Source organism: Gopherus evgoodei, chromosome 10 (genome assembly GCF_007399415.2).
Source record: "Gopherus evgoodei ecotype Sinaloan lineage chromosome 10, rGopEvg1_v1.p, whole genome shotgun sequence".
Lineage (NCBI taxonomy): Eukaryota > Metazoa > Chordata > Testudines > Testudinidae > Gopherus > Gopherus evgoodei.
The window spans coordinates 8,200,964-8,226,148 of NC_044331.1; the positions used below are offsets into that span (position 1 = coordinate 8,200,964).

At 42.9% G+C, this 25,185-nt stretch overlaps 1 protein-coding gene across 5 annotated transcripts in view; it reads right to left on the reverse strand.

Moving 5' to 3' along the window:
- LRRK1 (leucine rich repeat kinase 1) overlaps positions 1 to 25,185 on the reverse strand; it is a 111,450-nt gene that overhangs the window by 39,285 nt on the left and 46,980 nt on the right. For all 5 annotated transcript variants that reach the window (XM_030577923.1, XM_030577919.1, XM_030577922.1 and 2 more), the window contains 10 exons: positions 23,302 to 23,528; positions 22,796 to 22,923; positions 22,345 to 22,508; positions 21,400 to 21,537; positions 16,846 to 16,958; positions 15,576 to 15,652; positions 6,312 to 6,441; positions 5,270 to 5,382; positions 3,810 to 4,024; positions 448 to 612 (listed from right to left, as the gene is read on the reverse strand). In XM_030577923.1, the coding sequence (XP_030433783.1) occupies positions 448 to 612; positions 3,810 to 4,024; positions 5,270 to 5,382; positions 6,312 to 6,441; positions 15,576 to 15,652; positions 16,846 to 16,958; positions 21,400 to 21,537; positions 22,345 to 22,508; positions 22,796 to 22,923; positions 23,302 to 23,528 (1,470 nt within the window). The remainder of the gene's footprint in view (positions 1 to 447; positions 613 to 3,809; positions 4,025 to 5,269; positions 5,383 to 6,311; positions 6,442 to 15,575; positions 15,653 to 16,845; positions 16,959 to 21,399; positions 21,538 to 22,344; positions 22,509 to 22,795; positions 22,924 to 23,301; positions 23,529 to 25,185) is intronic.

Consider the following 25,185-nt stretch of genomic DNA (forward strand, 5'->3'; position numbering starts at 1 on the left):
TGTAGCTCGGACCTATCTTTATGCATTGAAATGGAATTCAGCCATAGAGAGCACTGGAGACCTAAATATCTGAACTAAATAATGTTAAAACAGAACATCTCTGGGCCAGAAGACTAGAATAAGTGCAACTAACCAGCACAAGATAGAAACTGCTTAGAAATCCCCTCAACCCACACTGACTAGACACTAATGAGTATTTGCAGGTTTGGCTTAGTCTGAATTTAAATATCAGCTTTTGTTTCACTCTCTGATGTGCATAGATGATGAATTAAAACCATTAAATGCAGTGACCTATCTATGGTTCAATGGCAATTTATATCCCAAGAACAACATAAAATTCACAGATAGCTGAGCTTATAAGAGAGGTTCTAAATGAATGTAAAACATCCCCACTGATGGACAGAAATACTACTAAAAAAAATCCCACAACCCAAAGTGACTTATTACCTCAATGTTCAGCAACCAGAACTGAAGGTTTGCAACAGCCTCTTCTCCTAGTGCCAAGTTCCACACAACTACATATAATGCTTTGTCCGTGAAGAAACACTGATTGACGGTAGACATGCTTGCTGGGCCCCCGATATCCCAGACATTGAATTCCACTGAATCTATCTACTTAGACAAAAAGAAGTGGTCAAATAAAACAGCTAGAGTAAGTCATGGAGCGATAATAGCTGAAGTATAAACCGAGGCCTTGGTGTCTGCATAAAGTAGGATATTAGAACAGTATCGATGTTGCAATTGTGCCTCAAGGAAATTAAAATCCACAAGCAATTATTGAATGTGGCTGCCATTTCCATGCAGGAAATCAGAACTAATAACTTGCTGCTAAGACTATAGTGGCACCATTGATACTGGTAAATCTCCAGCTAATGCTCCAGCACAAGCAAAAGACTGATTCTGAGCCATGTAATTCACTGGCTCAGGAATAAGAATGGTTTTCATACTTGATTGTGGCATATTTAATAGATTTGCTAAAGCTAGTTAGCCAAAAGTGCATTATACAGAGTTGGGGTAGAGGGAAGCTCCCTGCAGAAACCATTTTCATTCCACAGAAGGTATGTCTACACCTTGAGCTGGAAAGGAAAACCTTGGTCAAGCTACTAAGCCAAAAACAGAGCAGCTGCAGCAGCATAAGCAGTAGCAGGGCCTAGCTGCCTTGAGTACAATCCTGTGCAAGACGCTAGGCACATACTTGGGCGACAAACCCCTCCTACCACAGTTGCTACATTTCTATTTTTAGCCCACTAGCTTGATCAGAGCTAGCACAGGTATGTCTCCTTGAGCTGGTGTGAATACACCTCCAGCTCGAAATGTAGACGTACCCTTAGTCCTGATTCCCATCAAGGCTGCATAAGCGTAGGATCTGTCTAGATACTTTGGTGTTCAAAGCTTCTCATGCCACTGATTAACACTGCTGGATGTCCCTAGAAACCCTGATGCCAGGTGCAGTGTAATGCCGGAGGTGGTCCAAAAGAGCACTCTCAAATCCAGACTCCCTTGAATTTGAGAGGAAGTTTTAAAGTACTGGATATGACTCTGTCCCCTACAGCCTGGGTTCTATCTGTGGTGCTTATAACCCCCACCAGTGTAGTATCTTTGTATCTTTTGTGTATTTATTCGAACATGCTCTGTGGCCCACATCTGCTGCTCCTCTTCCCCCAAAGCCCCATCCAAGGCAGAAGCCAGAGCCAGGCCAGGGAGCCTGGGCCCCTCCACCTGCCTAGGGTGCAGGAGCTTGAGAACGGCCCTGTGTTCCTGCCCCCCTGTGATGCATCTGAAGGACAAGGCCCATTTCTACTGTCCTGTGGTGGAATTCAGGGTTAGTAAGGTCAGAGTCTTATGGCTACACAGGGCCTGATACTGACCTCAGGTGTAAATCAGGAATGATTCCACTCAAAATAACAGAGTTATACCATTGTAAGTGAGGTAAGAACCAGACCGTTTGGCCACTGTTTATAGGATTCTAGTCCTTTGCAGATCAGTCAGTAACTTTGTCAGAATATTAAATTCCACTTTAAAGGCCTAAGATCTCAAACTGGATTTTCTTGATCAGTGAAGTGTTGTCTGCAGGCTGCATTCTGCAGAAATGCAGGAGATAGCTTAGTTAATTGAATGGTGCTCCACGGATGCTAATCTCTGAAAAATTTGTATCTCCAGGGCTCTTTGTTCAACATACAAACATTTCCATGTTCTTTCACTGGGCTGTGACTCACTGTGCCCAACTTAGAAAGAATGGAAAAGAAACACCCTAGCCTTAAAGAAAAGTTCCATGGAACCAAATAGAAAATGTTTACATTTCTGTAGCTGATTCGAACCTTATAGAATTCATCCCTGCTTTACAATTCTATAAGTTAGTTCAACTAGCTCATAAAAGATCATTCTCCATTCAATTCCATAGGATTGTACAGTAAATTCTGTGATGCTTCTATAGGATCCCACTGGTCTCATCCCAATTAAACTCTATAAGGTTTTATGATAAGGACTGGCAGAAATGTCTTTCCCTTTTCCACCAATCTAAAAAATGTTTTGCAGCATCTGTTTTCCATTGGAAATTTTCTTTTAAACTGTCCCCTCTCTTCTCCACAGGAGCTTGCTTCACAGAGCCTGATTTAATCTTTCATATAGTAAGCATCTATTTAAAAAAATGGCATAAGGTTTGCCAAAAATGGGGAGTTATCAGTGTCTTGAAACAAACAGTTTAGGGAATAAAGCTCTTGGCCAGCTGAAGATTTGAAAACAGTTGTTCTGCTGCAGTTCTGAAAGTGGTGCTATAGCCACTGGTTATAAGCCGATATTTGGTTTCACCTTGCTCTCTCTGCTCAAGAGTGTACATTCTTATGTCTATGACCACTCATTTCTCTACCAAAGCCTTATTTTCCACTTGGGAGCTGGCAAATAGGGCCATTGATTTCCTTGAATCAGATTTTCAAAGGTAACTAGCTCCCTAAGATGCAGACAGGCAGCTAATGGGCTTTTCAGAAATGCCTACATGAGTTAAGTTCCCTATGCCCATTGAAATCAAAGGCAGTTAGATGACTCTCCTTAGATTCACTTGATTTCAAGGGGAGTTAGAAGCCCACATACCTTTGTGGATCTGGGCCTTAGTGCCCAGAAGAAAATAATGAAGGGTTGTCAGAACTAGGCATGTTTAATAGAAAGGGAAGATGTGAGAAGTGACTAGTGGTAAACACAGGCAGTGCTTAATTTGTGCCAGGGCTTGCCTGTTCATAGCCCTGGCACCTCTGGGCTTGCTGCATCAGTTATGAATGTAAAAAAATTGCTTGTGCCCTGCTATGCCTTTCATTAGAAATTAAGCACTGAATAAAGGATGTTTCAAAGAGGGCAGGGACCATTAAGTATTAACTACAGTGTAGGAATGTAGACAACTGCACAATGAAACAAGCTGCCAAAGGGAATGGTGAGTCACAGGAGTAAATTAACACCATCTACAAGGTCTGGTTTAGGGATAATGAAATATGTGGAGATATTCCTATCTCATAGAGATGGAAGGGACATTGAAAGGTCATTGAGTCCAGTCCCCTGCCTTCACTAGTAAGGCCAAGTACTGTCCCTGACAATTGTGGTGTTGTGTTTTTCCTCTTTCCCCCAGGGTCCTAAATGGCCCCCTTAAGGACTGAGCTCACAACCCTGGGTTGAGCAGGCCAATGCTCAAACCACTGAGCTACCCCTCCCCCTTCCAGAAGTCAGTCTAGCACTGGTTTAAGGGGCAGACTATATGACCCACCGGCAATCCTTCCTGTTCCAAACCATTCTACACTAGCAAAGTATCTCTGACCATTATTCACCTTGGCTTTGAGTCCAGCTGGTTTCTGAAGCTCCCATTTTGTTGTCCGTATGGTGGTGTCACTGTGCATCATCTGTGGCGCTTTCCCTGTCTGCAAGATCTCGATAAATGTTGACTTTCCCTGCCGCGGAGGACCGACAATAATCATCTTCATCAGCTTGCATTTCTCTGCTTTGCGCAGCTGTGCCCGCAAGTATGCTAATATTGTTTTAGGGCCTATTGGAAAAAAGGGTGGACATATCCTGTGGTTAGCAAAAGGCCATTTAAAATCTAGTGCAGCGGGCATACCGGTAGTAGAAGTATTTTCACTGCAGTTTCTCTGTTGATCAAAAGGGCTCAGAGAATAAACAAAAGGAATGAAATTCCTAATGGACAGACCTGATCCAACCAAAAGGTCAACACAGCAAGAGGCTACAGGGAGTCAGTGTAAAGAGAAAAAAAATACTTTCGTTTTCACTCTTCAAAAGCTCAAAGGAAACATAACACACTAATACAGCATTGGCATATACTCAGTATGTCCTTGTACTTTCATGTTTCTACTTAAAACTAGGTTTAGATCACAGCACTTTATTTAAGAAAAAATCATTTTTTTTAAAATAAAAGACTATGCTGTTATAATTAGTCCAAAACATGACAGCTTACACATTAATGTTACTCTGCAGTGTTTTGGGCCATCACACTGCAAAATACTTGAGAAGGGCTGTCAAAATATTATAAACTATTTACAATCCTATAAAATCCACCACAAAAGTTCTCTGGCATAATATATTGCCAACAAAAGGTTGTATTTACAGGTCATTCTTCTGAGATAAAAATATTTCGTAAATGGAACCAATGGTCAGGGTTTTGCATTGAGGTTTGAACAGTGGCGCAAAAAGAATTTTCTCAAGATGAGGTCCTGGAACCAGAAGAGGTGGAGGAGGCTGCATTAGGAGATGGTTCACAGGGTTCTGGTAAATGGGGAGCCAGATCAAGGGTATCTTGGGAGCCAAAGCTCCAGGAACAGATGCAGCCCCCATTTCAGGCCATGCTGGTGCTGAAAGATTTGATTGCTGTTTCTTTCCCATCTCCAAGGACTGGCCCTGGGTGAGGGAGATCAACTGGGTTCTCTCGGTCTCTCCCCCTGTCCCCAAAAGAATTGGAACCAGCCCAGATCTCTTCCTGCCTCCCCTTCCCTCTCCTCAGAGAGCCTGGGACCTCTCCCCATGTCACCTCCCCTTCCACTAGAGAGACCAGAAGACACTGTGTGGTAGCATCCATGGCCAAGAGAGGGCCTGGACCCCTCCCCTGTTGTGTCCTGGGGTTGACTTTGCAGTGTGTGGGAAGTTCCCTATGCAATTCCTTTTAACTTTCCCTGTGCAGACACAGTTCTTTCCTGTTGAAGACGATTTCAAAAAAGTGATTCTGATGATCTGTTCAAAGAGATGAATTTATTAAAATATGTGTAGAATACAGACTTACCCTCTTTTATGATCTCTGCAGGAATGTTGCTGATATTTAGTTCCTCAATATCCAGCTGCCAAAGATTAGCCAGCTGTCCAAGCTCTGGAGGGAGCTCTCGGATACCAGGATTACTGGTGGAAAATAAATAAATCTACCAATAACTGGGTTTGTAAGTACGTAGCTACTGTTATGGGCTCCCATATTACACAATTCTGCCTTTACAAAGATCTGCCCCTCTCTCCTATTAACATTTTCATAAGAATACTCAGCACTTCCATAGCGCTTTCCATCTTCAAAGTGCTTGTAAAATGTAATTAACCCGGTACGACAGGTACATATTATCACCTCCAGTTTATAGATGAGAAAGCTTGGGCAGAAAGGTTAAGGCTTAAGGCTACAGAAGGAGACAGTGGAGAGTCAGGATTAGCATTCAGGCCAGCAGCATCCATTTCTCTCTGCTCAGCCCATTAGAACCACTGTCCTTCCTAGAGTTTAAAGGTTAAAATCTCCAACCTAATTATACAAATCTATGGGCCCAATCCTATGAGGTGCTGAGTGCCTTCAGCTCCCTCTGACTTTACATGTGTTCATCCCCTCAACTCTAAGGGTACGTCTACATTTGGAGATTGGGCTTGAGCAGGGTCTGGGTCTGGGTGGGGTTGTACTTGGGGGTGGCTAACCCATGCTGCTGCCTGAGTTACCACATCTACACTAGTATTTGTAGCCTGCTAGCTCAATGAGAGCTAGCATGAGTTTATCTAACGGGGGGATAGCTCAGTGGTTTGAGCATTGGCCTGCTAAAACTAGGGCTAGGAGTTCAATCTTTGAGGGGATCATTATAGGGATCTGGGGCAAAAATCTGTCTGGGGATTGGTCCTGCTTTGAGCAGGGAGCTGAACTAGATGACCTTCTGAGGTCCCTTCCAACCCTGATAATCTAAGATTCTATGAATGGAGCTGGGAATCATATCCCCAGCCTGTAGTGTAGATGTAGCCTAAGAGAGAAGGTTGATCATCAAAGCAGCAGAGCAATAATGTGGCTTTCCATGGCATGTACTTACTTCCCTAAATAAAGCTCTGTTAGACCTTTCAAAAGGCAAATAGATTGTGGGACAGTGTCTAGCTGATTGTCATTTAGATAAAGGACTTCCAGAGAGTCACTCAGGAATGCCGGAAACTCCAAGAAGGGACCTGAAACAACACAAGAGAAAATACATGCTGAGATGAAAGCAAACATAATATGCCACAAGGCTCTAGACCAATAACCCTTGGTCTTAACATTTCAGTGAGGTCATTAGGTAACTGAATTATTACCATGAAGCAACGCATGCAAAGCAAATGACCACCAACAGAAACAATGGTAATAAAGCATCCAGGCCCAGATTATGGCTTTTACAATCACAGCATTGCTGGATTTTGCCCTTGTGTGGAGGTGGAAATTCCCAGCAGTGAACAGAGATGTTCTACCTGCGGAGCACTTAGGCAGACAGAATGTCTCCAAAGCCACTGCCAGGAATGTGTCTAGAAGAACATTTAATTTTTCTTTTTTGGTGGAGCAGCATGTGTTCCCGTGTGGTTGGACAGCATCTCCTCTGAGATGCTTCATGGTCCGAGCAATGACATCCATGTCCAATCCAGCCCCATAGCTTGCACACAAGGAGCACAAGCACTGGGAAGTTTGTTCCCTGTGCTCTCACAAGAGCAGCCAAAATTTGGCCACAATTTTGTCTGATAACTACATGTGAATAACTCAACAAGAGTTCAGGGTGAGCAGAGAATCAGGTCAATTTAGCAATTAACCCTGCACAGAGGGGGGGAGCTAGCGAGTAGCAGGATCTGCCAGTGACTACAGTGGGCAGATGAGACAATGTAGGCCCTCACCATAGGCAACAATAAAAGTAAGATTTACTCAAGGGCCCCAGATGGAGGCATAGAAGAAGCTGCATTATTCTGGAATGATGCTGCACGAAGAGCCATTTCAGACTGGCAACCAGTGAATGAGAGAAAGATATGAGCAAGATTTCAGACACGCTGAAAATGATCATCATTCAATGCTACGCCCCAACAGGAGAATACAATGATAATAAGGATACTTTTTATAACATTCTGCAGAACCTCATCAGCAAGTCCCACACGATGATATTTTCATTGTTATGTGTTATATCCTTGGGGGCAGCCGGTTACTGCCACCAAGAACATGCTTCCTTCAAGGGGGCCAGCGAAGTCAATGTGAATACGTTGCCACAGGTTTTCAGGCCAGTCCTATGGGTGTAGGGGTGTCCACTGGGGTGCATTCCTCACACCCTGACATGACATACAAGCTTTTGCATTCTCTTCAATAGCACTGTCCAATCCAGGCCACCAAAAATAGCTTCGTGCAATTTCCTTCATGTGCACTATTCCACAGTGACCGGAACGTAGCTGTTCTAACATCTGTGATCTCAGTGGTGGTGGAATAATGACATGTCTCCCCCACAACAAACAACCAGATTGGACCGATAGCTCCGTCCTCCTGACATGTAGGTAACAAGGTCGGGTGAGATCGGAGAGGTTTGTCGAGATTTTCCATGCATCACCAGGTCCATAACTTGGGAAAATACTTGGTCAACGCGAGTTGCCTTCTTTATCTGAGTAGTAGTGATGGGTGTATTCTCTACCTGTTCAAAGTAGAAGATTTCCTTTTGGGCACTAACTTGATGTTTGACCGGCAAAGGCAACCTTGAGAGGCCATCTGCATTGCCGTGCAGAGTGGATTTCCGATATTTGATTTCATATGTGTGTGCTGAAAATAACAATGTCCAACTTTGCATATGACTAGCAGCTAATGGGGGAATGCCTGTGTAGGGTCCAAAAATTGACATCAGAGGTCGATGGTCTGTGAGAAGAGTAAACTTCCGCCCAAACAGGTACTGATGAAACTTCTGAATTCCAAAAACAATTCCTAATGCCTCACGTTCGATTTGGGTGTAGTTAGTTTCTGCTTTGCTTAGAGTGCATGAAGCAAAAGCAATAGGTCTCTCTTCTCCCGAAGGCATAATGTATGACATGACTGCTCCCACTTCATAAGGGGAGGCATCACAGGCCAATTGTAGGGGTAAGGATGGATCAAAGTGCGTGAGAACTTCAGAATTTAGCAATGCATCCTTAGCTTTATTAAATGCAACATCACAGGCTTCAGTCCACTTCCAGGCCTTGTTCTGCCCAAGGAGCTCATGAAGTGGTTTTAGCAGTGTGGCTAACTGTGAGATGAACTTTCCATAGTAGTTCAGTAGTCCTAGAAACGAGCGCAGCTGGCTTACATTTCGAGGTGGGGGAGACTCCACAATAGGTTTAACTTTTGCAGGGGCCTCACGAAGACCTGCAGAATCAATGATGTGTCCCAAATATTCAGCAGAGGGCTTGAAGAATTCACACTTGTCTTTGTGAACTCGTAGGCCATACTCTTTCAGTTTTTGTAGGGTAGCCTCTAAATTCTTTAAGTGATCCTCTTCATTCCTTCCAGTGACCAGGACATCATCCAGATAGCACTGAACTCCTGACAAGCCACACAAGATCTGGTTCATAGCCCTCTGGAACAGGGTGGGAGCAGACGTTATTCCGAAGGGTAGGCGACAGTATCGATAAAGCCCCTTATGAGTCACAACAGTCAACAGCTCTTGGGACTTTTCATCGACGTGCATCTGTAAATATGCTTGACTCACTGAACTTTTGTCCCCCAGCCGGGCCTGCGAAGAGGTCATCGATGCGAGGAAGTGGGTATTGCTCTGCACACAACACTGGGTTGACAGTGACTTTAAAATCATTGCAAATCCGGAGAGAGCCATCTTTCTTCACTATTGGAATGATAGGAGTGGCCCATGGGCTATGGGTAACTGGTATTAGGACTCCATTGGTGACCAGGCGCTCCAGGTCTGCTTCAACTTTTGACCTGATGGCATATGGCACAGTTCGGGCTTTCAGATATTTTGGTGGGCTGTCAGGTTTAATGTTCAATGTCACAGTGATTAACTTCATAATTCCCAAATCCTCTCCAAAAATAGCAGCTTGTTTCCTTAGTATAGGGGTTAGACTGGTTTCTTCTTTAGTCATCCGGTGCACTTCTGCCCAGTTCAGCTGAATCTTCCCAAGCCAAGACCTACCCATTAAGGCTGGGTAGTTACCTCTCATCACAAACAGTGGCAATTTAGCAGCCTGTCCATTGAGCTCCACCTTAACATCAATAGTGCCCAACATGGGCACAGCTTCTCCCATATACGTCTTCAGAACAGTTTTTGTTGTTTAAGCGGAAGATGCTGTAGCTTTTCTTTATATACAGTCTCAGAGACCAGCGAGACGGCTGCACCGGTGTCCAGTTCCATGTGTATAGGTTTGCCACCCAACAACGGGGTTACCCAGTATTCATGTGAGCCCACCGCCAAAGACAAAACATGCAGTGGCACTTCCTCTTGCGATGAGGTGTCACCTTGATCATCCTGGGTCTGCTCTAGGGTATGCAGGGTTCCTCTTTTTGTCAGCTAAACCACAGGCCTCTTTTTCTTTTGTTTACAGGCACACTCAATATGTCCCTTTCTGCCACAGTGTCGACACATCAGGTCCTTACACCAGCATTCTGATGCCTGGTGACCTGGCTTACCACAGCGGTAACATTCCTGACTCTGCACAGTTTTGTGGGTAGGTTCTTGTGACACTTTTTGCACCCTAGGGGATGCACCGATGTATTACGCCTCCCTTGTAGCTAGTTCCATGGAGACAGCAATATCAACAGCCTTCTGTAATGTAAGTTGAGCCTCTGTCAGTAGGTGCTTCCGTATAGCTTCACTGTACAGGCCACACACTAACCTGTCATGCAGGGCATCATTTAACATCTCTTTAAATTCACAGTGTTCTGCTAGCTTTTTTTAAATTGCTACAAATTGTACAACTGTTTCATCTTCTTTTTGGTCTCTTTTGTGGAACCTATATCTTTCAGCAATTACCAGTGGTTTTGGGGAAAAATGGGACCCCAGGATTTCCACAATGTCACTGTAAGATTTAGTCTCAGGCTTAACAGGGTGTAGCAGGGAGTAGGTTTTAGTTCCTACAACACTTAAGAATATTGGCACCTTCTTCTCTTCTGTAATGTCATTTGCAATAACAAAAAGCTCAAAACGCTCAGTATACACATGCCATTGCACTATATTCTCATTAAAAGGTTCCAGTGGCCTGGTCAGAGTAGCCATGATTTTTAGTTTCACTTTCACAGTCAGTGCAAACAAGCAGTTTTTTTTTGTTTGTTTGTTCTTTACTGACTTCTACTTCCTTCTGTTACTGGAGCAGCACCGGAATCCCATCTATCGTCACCACTTGTTATATCCTTGGGGACAGCCGGTTTAGGAAGAAATCACTTGAGGCCAGACAGCAGACAGCTGACAAAACTACCATTTATTTACAGACACAGAGCTCGCCTAACCAGCCGAAGCTGGCTGGGCTATCCCCTAACTCAGTTGCCATAGGAACAAAAATCGTGACAACCAAATACACAACATTATGGGTGATATAAATGCTGTTTGGGAGGAGAGACAATCATGACATGACAGATATAATGGGCACAGGTGAAACCGGCTCACTCTTAACAGTGAACGCTTTCTTGAATTCAAGTATCAGAGGGGTAGCCGTGTTAGTCTGGATCTGTACAAGCAGCAAAGAGTCCTGTGGCACCTTATAGACTAATAGGTTAATTGGAGCATGAGCTTTCGCGGGTGAATATGACCAAGTGGGTATTCACCCATGAAGCTCATGCTCCAATATGTCTGTTAGTCTATAAGGTGCCACAGGACTCTTTGCTGTTTTTACTTTCTTGAATTGTGTCAACTGAACCATCTTATTGTTAGAGGGATACTCCATCATACACCACCATAAAACAACGTGGTTCTCACCTGATGGCAAAAATCATGACTAAAGTTCTGATCGTCACCTCAAGACATCCAAGTATACAGAAGGGCATTTGTAGGTAGTGATCATCAACTGTGCATTGCCACAGTGAAAATGAACTTGAGGAAAGTACCAGTAAAGTGAATCACAAGAAAAATTAACATCTTTAAATTTGAGGATGAACATTCCTCAAACACTCCTGGGTTCAGTTCACTCATTTTTTGACTCATTTTGAATTTAATCTTTTTAGTGTTTATTGCTCCTCTTCTGTATGGATGAATGGAACTAATCTAGCTATAGACAGACAGATTCAGTCCATCATGGACATACAGGAGTAACCACCAAAAATAGCAGCAATGCTCCCAATTCATTTCCTAACCCTAGATAGAAAAGAGTGTGCTATGTTAGAACCAGGCTCGAGGTGTTTATGAATTGTAATTATTTATTCATGAATTATGTATGATTTTTCTGGCTTGGGTCTGGATTTTCTGTTAAAATAATTCCCACCCTAAAAATATTTTTGGATGGGTAAACTACATAAATGCAACCACATGCATATGCAAGAAGTTTATTCTGAGTTTTATCAACCTAGTGTACGGAGTATCCCTAAATCATCCTCTGTAAATAATTTCCTAGACATAAGTAAACAGTTTATTTGGTAAAATTATATTAAATATAGGGAGCTTTTTGTATGAAACTGATGCATTCTGACTTCTGTCTTCACTAAATGTCCTTTAAACTCCTGATCACATCCCTTGGTCTCACCAAGCTGCACTTGGGACAGGAGGAGAAGCTGGGAGACAAAGGTGATTTTACTACATCTTTGTGGCTGTCCAATCCTGGCGCCAGCCAGGGAGCTGGTTTGGCCCCTGGCCCAAGTTCAGTCGCATCCCGATACCCACGTATCAAAGGGGACATTCTAGCTACGGATTGTCAGAGAGCAGCGGCATTCAGGTCATACCCCCCTTTGCTAGGCCCCACCCACTTTCCTGGGGGAAGGGACTGTTATGAAGATTGGGCTTTCTCTGCATTGCTGGCTTTGCATTGCTTGGGGATTCTCATTGCACAAGGAATCCCTGGGGAGCTGATGAAACAGGGCTTTCCACAGCCAGAGCTGCACATAGGAGCTATGGCAGGGCTGAAGATCTGGCCCTCTGAATCTGGCATTGTCTTGCTATAACATTCATATTTCTTATTTCAAAGTAATGCACACCAATCTTTTTTGCTGAGGCCCTTCCCCACTTGCAGCTGATTGCTGGATCGACATCACCTAGCCCAGACTTACAAAATGCACCTCTCTTATCCCCTTGCTCCATGACCTGACACAAGTGCCTCCATCTCTCCTTTTGTCTCTCCTTCTCACCTCTTCTTTTCACATTACTCCCCAAGAGCAGACGCAGTAGATGGGCATTAACTTGAATAGCAGGAGGATTTGTGGGGGTTGGGGTTGTTAGTAAGGCCAGGACAGATCTTTGGCTCAAAGCATCCCTGGGTTAGTCCTCCGTTCACACCCTGACCTCCAGCTGTTGTAATAGCTTTACAGAGTGTCCCTGATGCTGACAAATTCTTTAGAACAACGGTTCAGGGTCATATTCCCACATGTTCTACACTTGGGATTGATGTCACAGCATTTATCTTTCTAAGTAAATCCTGCTATTTTTCTTTTCATTTGTAACTAGTTAAAGAAAATCTTATGCACAACAAAGATTTCTTTTCTTCATATGAACACACATTACTTGCTGGACAGCAGCTCCTACCTCCACCGAGAGGAAATTTTGCAAGTTTCATGATTCCATAGAATTTAAGGCCAGAAAGAACAATTAGGTCCTCCAGTCTGACCTCCTGTGTATCACAAGCCATTACATTTCACCTAGTTAAGCTATATTGAGCCCAATAACTTGGATTAGAACAAAGCATTTCAGTCCTTGTGACTCTTGTGTGCCATAGGCAGAGAACAAGGGATATCATAAGAACGGCCATACTGGGTCAGACCGAAGGTCCCTCTAGCCCAGTATCCTGTCTTCCAACAGTGGCTAATGCCAGGTGCCCCATGAATGAACAGAACAGGTAATCATCAAGTGATTCATCCCCTATGGCTCATTCCCAGCTTCTGGCAAACAGAGGCTAGGGACAGCGTCCCTGCCCATCTTAGCTAATAGCCATTGATGTACCTACTCTCCATTAAACTTATCCAATTCTTTTTAGAACCCTGTTATAGTCTTGCCCTTCACAACATCCTCTGGCAAGGAATTCCACAGGTTGACTGTGCATTGTGTGAAGAAATACCTCCTTTTGTTTGTTTTAAACCTGCTGCCTATTCATTTCATTTGGTGACCCCTAGTACTTGTGTTATGAGAAGAAACAAATAGCACTTCCTTATTTACTTTCTCCACACCAGTTATGATTTTATAGACCTCAATCATATCCCCCCTTAGTCGTCTCTTTCCCAAGCTGAAAAGTCTCAACCTTATTAATCACTTTTTATACAGAAGTCACTCCATACCCATAATCATTTTTGTTGCCCTTTTCTGAACCCTTTACAATTCCAATATATATTTTTTGAGATAGGGTGACCACATCTGCACACAGTATTCAAGATGGGGGGGAACCATGGATTTATACAGAGGCAATATGATATTTTCTGTCTTATTATCTATCCCTTTCTTAATGATTCTCAACATTCTGTTCACTTTTTTGACTGCGGCTGCACATTGAGTGGATGTTTTCAGAGAACTATCCACAATGACTCCAAGATCTCTTTCTTGAGTGGTAACAGCTAATTTAGACCCCATCATTTTATATGTATAGCTGGGATTATGTCTTCCAATGCCTGAGACCACTGCAATGGCTTGGTATTGATTAGGTGAGGTGTGCTTGGATGATCTCAGCAGGTGATCCATGCTCCATGCTTCAGAGGAAAGCAAAAAACCCTCAAGATCCCTGAAAATCTGACCTGGGGGGAAATTCCCTCCTGACCCCAAATCTAGAGATCAGTTTGACCCTGAGCATGTGAGCAAGACCCAGCAGCCAGGCATCTAGGAAGAGGATTCTCTCTGTGACATCAGAGCCATCTGTTAGGTGTCCTGTCTCCAGCTGTGTCCAATCCCTGATGCTTCAGAGGAAGGCAAAACTACTCTCAGAATATATCTGGCCAACGGTACCCCAGCGGAAAAATTCCTTCCTGACCCCTGTAGCCTACCAGCTAAAGCCTTGAAGCGTGAGATTATTAGTATAGTCTTTGTCTTAATGCAGATTTGCAAGTGTCATGGGTGTGTTGAGGGTAATGCTTCTGCTCTGTCCATGACTCATGAAGGAAGGGGAAAAACAGAGGGATTCATTCATAGTGCAGAGAGGTGAGACTATATGGCTAGTGGACTAAGCTCATCAGGATGTCTAGGGCAATGTTAACTGTCACCACAAAACCTAAATTTTATTCCGTTCTATTCAATTCCCCAGGGAAACTGTAAAATGCACTGTCAGGAAGGTATTCCAAGGGAGAATGCAGCACATAAAAGATTTGAGTGGTCTAAAATAAAAACAAACAAATAAAAAGAAAAGCAAATTAATCCCACAGAGATTAGGGATAAGTGTGGATATCTTCAAATGGTCTTTTGATCTTTATGGGATTTCACAGATGGTAATCCAGAAAATCTCCCACCAGATCTTTGGCAACAGGGCCAGCTCTAGCCATTTCGCCGCCCCAAGCATGGCAGCATGCCACGGGGGGCACTCTGCCGCTCACCGGTCCCGTGGCTCCGGTGGACCTCCCGCAGGCATTCCTGCGGAGGGTCCGCTGGTCCCGCGGCTCCGGTGGACCTCCCGCAGGCGTGCCTGCGGATGCTCCACCGGAGCCGCGGAACCAGTGGACTCTCCGTAGGGATGCCTGCGGGAGGTCCACCAGAGCCACCTGCCACCCTCCCGGCAACCGGCAGAGCACCCCCTGCGGCATGCCACCCCAAGCATGCGCTAGGCGCGCTGGGGCCTGGAGCCGGCCTGTTTGGCAATCATCAAAGAGGCACAAGGCAAAACCTATTTTACAAGTTCAGCCACATAGTTGTATTGCCCTTGGGATCATCTAATTATTGGTTCATTTCCCCATCTCAATGAACCAAAGGGCACACTAGCTAGAGTGACTAGCTTCTCAAGCACTTCAGTAATTTGGGCAAAGAGAGGGACTGACAGTTCAGTGAGAGAAGCAGGTTTCACCCATTAGCCATTTGGGCAGAGGGGACAGACCAGTTCTACAGTAATTTATACATTAAAAGTATTTCCCATCATATTTACATGTCACTGCACTAAAAGCTGCAGCTGTGCTGACACTGACCACTCATCTGCCAGACTCCCTGTACCCTTGGAATTCACTTGGCGCAATTCACCATTTCCTTCCCAGGAGAGGAGATCACCACATACCATACCTGCCTCCGTGCCTGCACGCACTCTGCTTCTTGTGGTAAAAAAGGAAATCCGCCTTGTTTTAAACCCCTCCTCACTCCTGCAGATGAAACAAAATGCACAGAGCGATGCTTGAGAAAGACAAAGCCACACTGAGGGACACCTTGTAGGATTTGGCCTCTGCAAGGCTTTCATAATGTCAGAGCACAGCCTTTGCTGGTTCCCATTCCCATGCATGTGGAAGAGGGGTCTGAGCCACACAGTTCAGCAGCAGTTCTGAACGCCACCAAAACTCAGAACTGCCTGGACCCAAGGATTTTGGTTGACTCATCTCTGTCATTCAACATATTAGCCTAGCTCTGGGGCATTATGTTGATTCCATTTGGGAAATGCAAACTTGACTTTGTTTTCTCTTTACTGGTATCAAGGTTTAGGAGATTGTCAAAGAGCAAATTGAACAAGCTGCATAAGAGACTCTGTAGAATAGCCTTCTCCTATTACAGCTAGCACTCCTCTGACATGATGACCCATGAATGCTATTGTGGAGATGGATTGAGACATTTCTAAAGCATTTATACATCCTTGTTTATTGATATTAACCATGCAGACTATTGGCAGGGCAAATCATAATGAATCTAGCAAATCTGCTGGGCATGCACCCAAATGACGTATATGGAAGCTTGATGTGCTTACATTCACTGCTGGAGACCTGCAAGTCTGCACATCAAACATCCTTATAACGTTTTCTAAATGAAAAAATATCACTCCTAAGTTTTGTTTTCTTTTCTAAATAGCCAAAGTCATTAGTCTGGCCATGGGCTAATGGCCTGTTACATTTTAATTTAAAAAACAAACGAGCAAAGATTATTAACATTTTTCAAAACACATACTCCCAACAGAAATACAAAAGTTTAAACCCAGACAAAATGCCTATGGTTAAGATATGCTCCCCACAAATAAGTATTTGCATTGGTAAACCACTCAGAGTGATGCATGTTCTACGTTTTATTACCAGTAATAATTATTCACTCATGAAATAATGTCATGTGCTATATCCAAAGAAACTATGAGTAATATTTCTTCAATGTCACAAGTATACAAGATGCTTTGGAGATGTAAAAGAAGATGTGGTCCATGCTGTATGGATAACTATATGCGATATAGATGGAATTAATCCAGTGAGTCTGTAAAAGCATCGGCACTTTCTACCACATGTAAGGGATTGGTTTTGTTATTAATTTTTAATCTTTAGTTTGAATTTTAGCTCTGACACAAACTAAAAGGAACACTTACTTCCCAAGCTGGTTCTTAGAAAGATCCAGTGATTTAAGTTGCTTGCAAGTCCACTTATCTTGAGAAGGCAACGAAACTAACTGATTTCCCAAAAGCTTCAGTGACACCAGCACCTGAAAGAGGAATAGGCAGCACTTACAAGAAGCAATCTATTAAACAAGCAGAAAGAGGTCTGGTAAGTACAGCTGCTTAAATAACAGGAAAACTAAGAAAGCATTTCGTATTTAACAAAGATACTAGCTTCCTAGTATATAAACATTCCCCTCCTTAACTCTCCCCAATACACACATTTACTACATCTCCTTGTACAAAGCAATGCAGCTTTTAGCCCTACACAATTACTGACCTATTTGCTGAAAGATTCAACTATAAATTCCAAACGTCAGCTTTGGTGTTAATGAAACAGTCCCATATAGATATATTTCATATGGACACTATGCCATATGTCTGTCATAGGTGTGGCATATGTGAGTAGATTAAGATATGAGTGGGCCCTCCTACTAATTCATTTTTTAGACTATATATTCTCTTGTATAAATCCAAAATGCAAAACGTGTGCCACCTATACAGTATAATTGGCATATATTTTTGTTACATGTGGTTTAGATTATTAAAAGTAGATTTACATTTCTTTTCACCATTTATACTATTGGTTTACTCTTTACTTGTACTCAGATTGTAGACTGAAGCTAGATAGATCAGTTTCATTTGCTTGTTCTCATGCATTAAGTAGCACTATGGAGATATGGTAAAATTCCAAATACCACAGAGTTTAAATACAACCTCCCTCCTACAAATTTAATAGAAATTTACAAAAAAATTGATTTATGCCAGATTTTGTAAACCTCCCCATTCTCCCGCCATGCTTTACAAATAAATTTGAAGCTAAAACCATTCCCTTTAATAAAACAAGAGTAGATTTTCATTGAAGAGATGTTCTCAAAATAGTAAGGCAACAGGACAATACCCAAAGGCACTTTAAAGTGCTTTTAAAAGCTGGACAAGACGACATTACTTGAAATATGTCAGCATTAGATGGAAAATTGGGGATGAGGGGTTCCCCCATGAGAAATTTCAACTTTTCATTAAAAATGTTTTGGCCTGAAACTGAAATGTTTTTGGTTTTTCAGCAAGTCAATGTTTTCCATGAAAATATTCATTTTGTCAAAGACCCAATTTTCCATAGAAAAACAGTTTTTGACTGAAAATTTAATCAAGTCCTAGTCAATACATCTCCTGATGTGATCTGAGATAAGCAGAATTTTAACCTAGAAATGCCAAATTCTTTCTGGTGTAACTCCACCGAACTTAGTGTAATATATCCAAGGTTAATGGAGTTATGCTAGCAGAGAATTTGGCCCTAGGTATTTTAGACACCGTTTATGTTCCATATGCCATTAAGGTTTAGTGTAAATGGTGCAGACCACTTAACAGGTTGTGCTGCATGGTGTGGCAAGTACTTAATCAAGCCACAGTAACACTGTCTCATAAAGTGAGACTGTTCCTCTGTGATGTGGTCAAATAGAAGAATAAGAAATCTGAGTGGGACCGGCGTAGCAGCCTATCATCAGGTGAGTAGGTCGGTATTTAACATGTAACATGCACAGTGACAAGACAAGGACACGTCAAAGCTTTAACATAATGCTAGAAAAGTAACAAATGTAGATAACTGTGAAATATTGGAGGTCACTGGAAGGAAGCCGGTGAAGGAACATGCTGAGTCAATTTAAATGCTGGAATTGAACGACACCAGAGACCTCCAGAGAAGTATAAACAAATCAACCATATAGCCTTCCCCCTCCCCCCACATTTTGTCAAAATCTTTGCACATTTGGAATCAACTTCGGTTTGACAAGAAGAATCTGTCTCCACCCAACACTTTGTGCCAAGTTGCCTGCAGGTATCACCGCAGGTTTCCAAAATTGTGACTGTCCAATGGCAAAGTTTCAGAGGGATGGAGCACAGTCAGGAGTGAGAAATGGACTATAGTAGGTAACTTCCTTCTCTTTTCTGCCACAACTCACAAAAACTGTCATATAGTTTAAAACAGAGTGCAAAAAGCTACTGTCACTTAATTATGACAGTAGCTGCATGGGTCAACTTGTAAGGGATCTGGAAAACATGACAGGACTGTTTTGCATATGTCCCTCAGAGAAAAGTTCCTGATCTTTCTCCAAGAGTGATCGACTAGAGAGTGAGCCATGACTTGGAAAAGTACCAGCTTCTTTGAAAAAGGGTAATGGCCTCTACAGCAAAGCTGACAAGGACTCTAGATGTCACCTTGTGTAGGAACGTCTGTGCTGCACAAGGAATCATAGAACATGAGCCAGTTTAGCTTCCTCTTCTCATGCCATATCTGAACAATGACATATCTAAATTATATACTTTACCATGGACTAGATCCTGACTTTATGCCCAGCACTGAGCAAATGGTGAACTACCACATTCTAGCATCCGTAATATGCCAGAGATGCTTCTCTGAGACACACTTCTTCCTTGCTCCAGGGGCTTGGGATAGTAATTTACTGCTGGCCAGTGAGCATGTGCCTGCATGCGGGGTGGCACCAAAGTTCTGCCCATTTTCCACCCCTCACCACCTTCATAAACCTAGAGAGGGTACAAGTGGGTGAGTAGTACCATTTGCTCCAATGCACCCACAACCAAGATGAAGGTTTACTGTTCTTATTTCCTCTGATTCCATTATGCAGGCATGTAATCACATCACAGTCTAGCTCTGAGTACCTTGGGTGAGTTGGCACTTTTTAATGTTATTTGATTAGGACTAAAGAAACAGAGATGTGAGCTGGAGCTACCTAGGATGCCCAAGTGCCTGCCAAAGTATGCCAGCTTCTAAATCACACAGCCCATTGGAGAATTTATCCAACTCCACTTAGATAGGGCGACCATCTGTCCTGTTTTTAAAGGGACAGTCCCATTTTTGGGACTTTTTCTTATATTGGCACCTATTACCTTCTCCACCCCCTGTCCCGTTTTTTCACAGTTGCTATCTGGTAACCCTACACTTAGACATTCTGCCCTGGGAACTATCACATCATGCACAAATCCAGCCTTCCATACACAAAAACTACAGTGTAGGATGAAATGTGACCCCAGAGCACCATCTAGTGTCCAGCATTTGCGATGTCGACTGAATTCCTCCCATTTGTATTTTTACTATCTTCAGAGGAAAAAAAAGTGATGTTAGGGTGACCAGATGTCCCGATTTTTGGGAGGTTTTCTTATATAGGCACCTATTACCCCTCACCCCCCGTCCTGATTTTTCACATTTGCTGTCTGGTCATCCTTAGATGTTAAAGTAAAGTAAAGTAAAAGTGATGTTAAAGCCAATAGCACATGGATTTCACCCTTCGGGAGACGTGCCAGGATAGAGGAAATGATGAGCAGAAACCATTAAAAATACATGTTATGAAAAGGCAACTCAGGAAGAAAATGATCTTCTCTGTTCCTATTAGCGGGAGAAAGCCAGAGGCATCTCTCTAGCGTGCTCCTCCTTTCCCCTGTGGGCATTCCATTGGGAACGGGCTAGCTGAGTGGGATTGGGGAGGGAGGTGCAGAATTATTCTTAGCGACATTGTTCTCCCACTCACTTTATGGGGATTTCAAGTGAAATCAGGGCTGACCAGGATGGCTTCTGCTGAATGCGGTTTATCTTACACCTTCCTATCAGATGCTTTTCCTACTACAACTGCTCCCTTGATGTCCAAGTACATTGACTTAGACAGACATGGACATATGCTATCACCACTCAATTTTCCATGCTGGGTAGAGCTGTGAAAATCTTGGCACTTTCACAAGTGTTTTCCCTGATTTCAATCAACACAAGACTATGCCCCCTGCGCTTCACAATCTGAAATGGAAACTCAGATGAAACAGCTGAGTTTTGCCTTGTTTCATGTCGAAACCACAAATTCTGAACATGTTTGGAGCAAAACCATGAATCTGTCCTATAAGTGGAAAGAGGCCCTATATTTGCATGAAAGGTTTGTCAAACACAATGAACCTTTCAATGAATGTGGTCTGCCCTTCGAGTTTGTAACTCACCTTAACCCAGGTCTGTTTCATATGCTACCAGGTTTCAAAGCAAGTATTTCACACAGCACTAATGTGGACCCAATAAACAATAATATTTCCTGCTTGTACTCATAATTATCTGTGGGTGCAATTAAGTACATTGGATGTCTAACTCTGACTTGCAACTACCAAATGAAGGTTGGTTTAAAAAAATGCAATCCTAAAGACACAGAGTTGCAGGTACCAAAACAGCTCCCAAAAGAAACCTAAAGCATGTTACAAACAATACACGAGGATCATTTGGGACATGACTAAAGCGCACCACTGGAGGAAATGGGGCAGCTATTTAATATTGCCTGGAAGCCCCGGACAACAGCTCTGCATAGGGAGCAAAGGGACATTATCCTACTGAACACACAAAGACCCTCTAATCCCTTGTTCATAATCGCATACACGCTGCAGTTTGTGTTCCTGTCCTGAATACGTTCTGCTGGAAAAGCTCTAGGAGGCTTTTACACTTACTTCAAGTTGGAAAAGTCCTTGTGGAACTACATTTAGTGAGTTCTCAGAAAAATCCACTTCTCTGAGGTGATTCTTCCAGAAAACAGTCAGTGTGTCCGGGAGGGACTCCAATGAATTTCTAGATGCTTTACAACATTTCTGGAAGTATGAAAAAAAATACTGAGACAATAACAAATTCTAAGACATATACATCTTTAAAGAAACATGCTGATCAATTGTCACGTTTAATACATTAATACGTTTGATTCATGCAGCCTTCCTAGAGTTCTTTTTTTTTTTTAAGTGTAACTACTGCACCACAAGGAATTGCACACATGTTGGTCTAAGATCCCATTCTTGTACGTCTAATTCCAAGCAACCCCCAATAAACTCCAAAAGCATACACTTAATCAATAGGCAAATCCATTTTTAAGTATATGCATTTTAATTGTTACTTTGAAGACTGTCACTTACTCTTACCCATAAATATCCATTTAAGCAACAAAATACATTGTTGCACTCATTTTTTACCACTATCCATCAAACACTGATATTTATGTCCTCCGGAAATACAGAATGACATTCAGGTATTGATATCTCATAATTTATCCACTGGCTTGATTAAAGTTAATCTTAAGGAAGGCTGTGAGTTTTGTAATATGACCCAGTACATCCCCCAGCTCATATAAGCAGGTCCAAGCTGTTTGCTTTATCCATGGCATTGGTACCATTGGCCCTACTGGGAATATCTACATAAACAGAGTGAACCGCAGTGGATCTCCAAAAACCCACCCTGAAAATCCAAAAGATAAAATCACCCTGGTATCACCACTGCACTGGGAGACCAGCTTTTCAGCCTAAGAAGCTGGATAGAGTCTTAATGTATCATATTTCATTTCTTTGCACTGTCCTGTGAGTGGAAAGCTTTCCTCGGTCTTTTGCTCAAAGCAGAGCAGTTTGACCTACCAAGGGGCAAGCCCAGGGGTCTGGAAACACCTTCAGGTTGTTTCTGGAAACATTGAGGATGGTTAGGGATTTGAAGCAGTAAAGGAACAGTGTGGGGAGCTCCACCAATCTGTTGTCAGAGACATCAAGTTCTTGCAGTTTCCTTAATCCAATCCAATTAGTTGCTAGAAAATACAAAACACCACAAACTTAGTGAAGGGCTGTCACTCAGGGTCTAAGCTTGCATGGTTCTCAGTACTTCGTCGGTGGGAGCCAAAGCCTAGTGATGTCAACAGAAAGACTACTGACTTCAACGTGCTTTGGATGAAGACCCCATAGCTGTGCTAAGCACCCTCCCAACCACCATTGGCTTTCGTGAGTTAGGGGTCAAAGGAAGCTTGAGTGCCTCTTGCAAGACCAGGCCTGGGAGTGGAAAGTGTAAGGGTAACGCTGAACACTGGAGCTAACATACCACTTTCCTCATCAAATAACTTTTCCAGATAATTTTTGGTGGCGATGAGTTTCTGAAGTTTTGTGAGATGTAGGAATCCAGAAGGGAGAATGCAGAGCCTGTTGATGGACACATCCACCTCAAGTAACCTGCAAGTGTGGGAAAAATCCAACAAAGCATAAATAAAGGCATGAGCATTGAGTAGTGTTGTATAAACACATCTATTTTAGCATATTTTTAGCTCCTCTTGGGCAGAAGTATGACATGTTTTCAAAAGCCATGACAAAAGCTGCACTTTAAAACATGACCATCCCAATAATTAACTTGGAAATAACTGTATTAAAAAGTATGGAGCAGAACTGAGTCTTTGTACTGAAAAGATAAAACCAAGAAGCTCTTCATCTACTCAAGGGGTATAGATTCATTTGTTCTCGTCAGGTTTCAGTCTGTCACACATACACAACTGATTGATCTGAAGCAGCTCTTCGCGCTTGCTATCCTTTGATTTAAGAATACAGCATACACACCTTGTGCATATAATTTCATCGGATGACTGGACACTGGGCAGTTCGGTCAGCTGGTTGTCAGATAGGTTCAGCTTCCTGAGGTTTATCAGTCCCCACGGAATCACGGAAGGGAGAGAGGCCAGGCAGTTGGCAGACAGATCGAGCTCAGTTATCTGACATGAGATATCAATCAGCCAGTCCAGATCTACCCAAGGCAGCTTGAGATTTGACCAACCCACAGACAGTGCCTGTATGCCAAAGAAAGAACAAAATGCAATTTTAATATTACTCACTTGTTTTATGGTAATAAGCCGGGGCCCGTTACGATACTGACAAATCATCAAGTGAGCTGTAAGTGCTTCACTTTTCATGCAACTAGCTTCTAGGAACTCAGATAACCCAGCTATGAAATAATGCATTGATGCAATAATGCCCTGGTCATGAAACTGCTCCGTGGGCTTCAGCCAACAACGCAGTTCCCAGCCTAAGCAGTGGAATAGCTACAGAGTTGCTCCACTGAGGGTGAAGTAGTCTTCCATGAAACCTACATACTCTTCTTTTCTGTTGGAGGCAGGGTAGATCCTCAAACCCTGCCCCATCCCATACTGTGCAGGGAGCTTCCCCATCCTATACTGTGCAGGGAGCTGAACTCTGTGCCATCCAGGAGGCACTCAGATGCCTCAGTGATGGACACAGCCTGAGAACCTAGACATGAATACATACTGCAAGTACTTCTTAAATCCCTTCTTAAATTCCTCTTTTGCGTCTTGAAGCTATACTGGGTCCTTTGCCAGGGGGATCCTTGCACCTCTGGATGTACAGGCTAGATTTCCTCCAAGTGACACTCTTACAAGGACTAGTTTAGAGTTGTGCGTGTGAAGCAGGTGCAGGATGGCATCCACACCTGATATGTGGGGCAGAGAGCGTGAAACACTCAAGGAGTGCTGCCTAAGAGCTTGTGGAAAGGAGTCACTCCAAGCCCATAGGGCAGATATGCTGCACTTGGTTAAAAAAAGGGCCTTCAACCAGTGTGGTCAAACTACGGTAAACTACACTAGTGCAAGTCACATATACATGAGAGTTCTGTACCACTGCAGCAACATCGGTCTAGCAACACCAGTCCAAAACTGCCCAGTCTGGACCGGCTCTAAGAGGGAGTTCCTATAAGAGATTAGCAGCGGTAGAATAAGACTTATCACTAGTGGGCTGTTTGCTAGAATACATAATATTTTCACATGTATCATTCTTCCCCATCAAACCTTGGAACATCACCAGCTCTGAGCCATTCCAAGGAGTGTTTTACAAAGGCATGTCCAGACCAGGGGAAGAACGAGAGCTGCACTATTGGAAAGAGAATTTATGAACAGGGGAAATTTGCTCATGAAGTTAGAAACAAATTGGCAAAATAGCACCATTTATTGTGAGAGACAATTTGGGCAGCAATTCCATTGTGGATACCACAGAGGCCTGTGAGAACAGAACAAAAATAACATTGTATCCTTTGTTCAAAGAGAATATGAAAGTTGTTAAAGGCTAAAACCAAGTGGAAGCCTGAACTAACACGAATACTTTGGAAATGGGAACATGTGACCACCTAATGATCATCTCTGCATTGAAAAAATATCACAGGCAAGCCCCAAGCCTCCGTGCCCCTCATGGCGTGTGTACGATCTGCGACTAATTTTTTATGTGGGTAGGTGGCCCGTGACAGAAAAAAGGTTCCCCAACCCTGTGCTAAATGATACAATGCTAAACCTTAAAAACTGGGTTTTATGGAGTGATTCATGAATGCACCACCAGGAAGCAGCAAGCAACTGATTAGCTGATTTCACTTCCTTTTAAATTCTGAATTTATAGCTCCATGATTTATTTTTACATTTTATTTTAAATTAAAAGGAAATACAA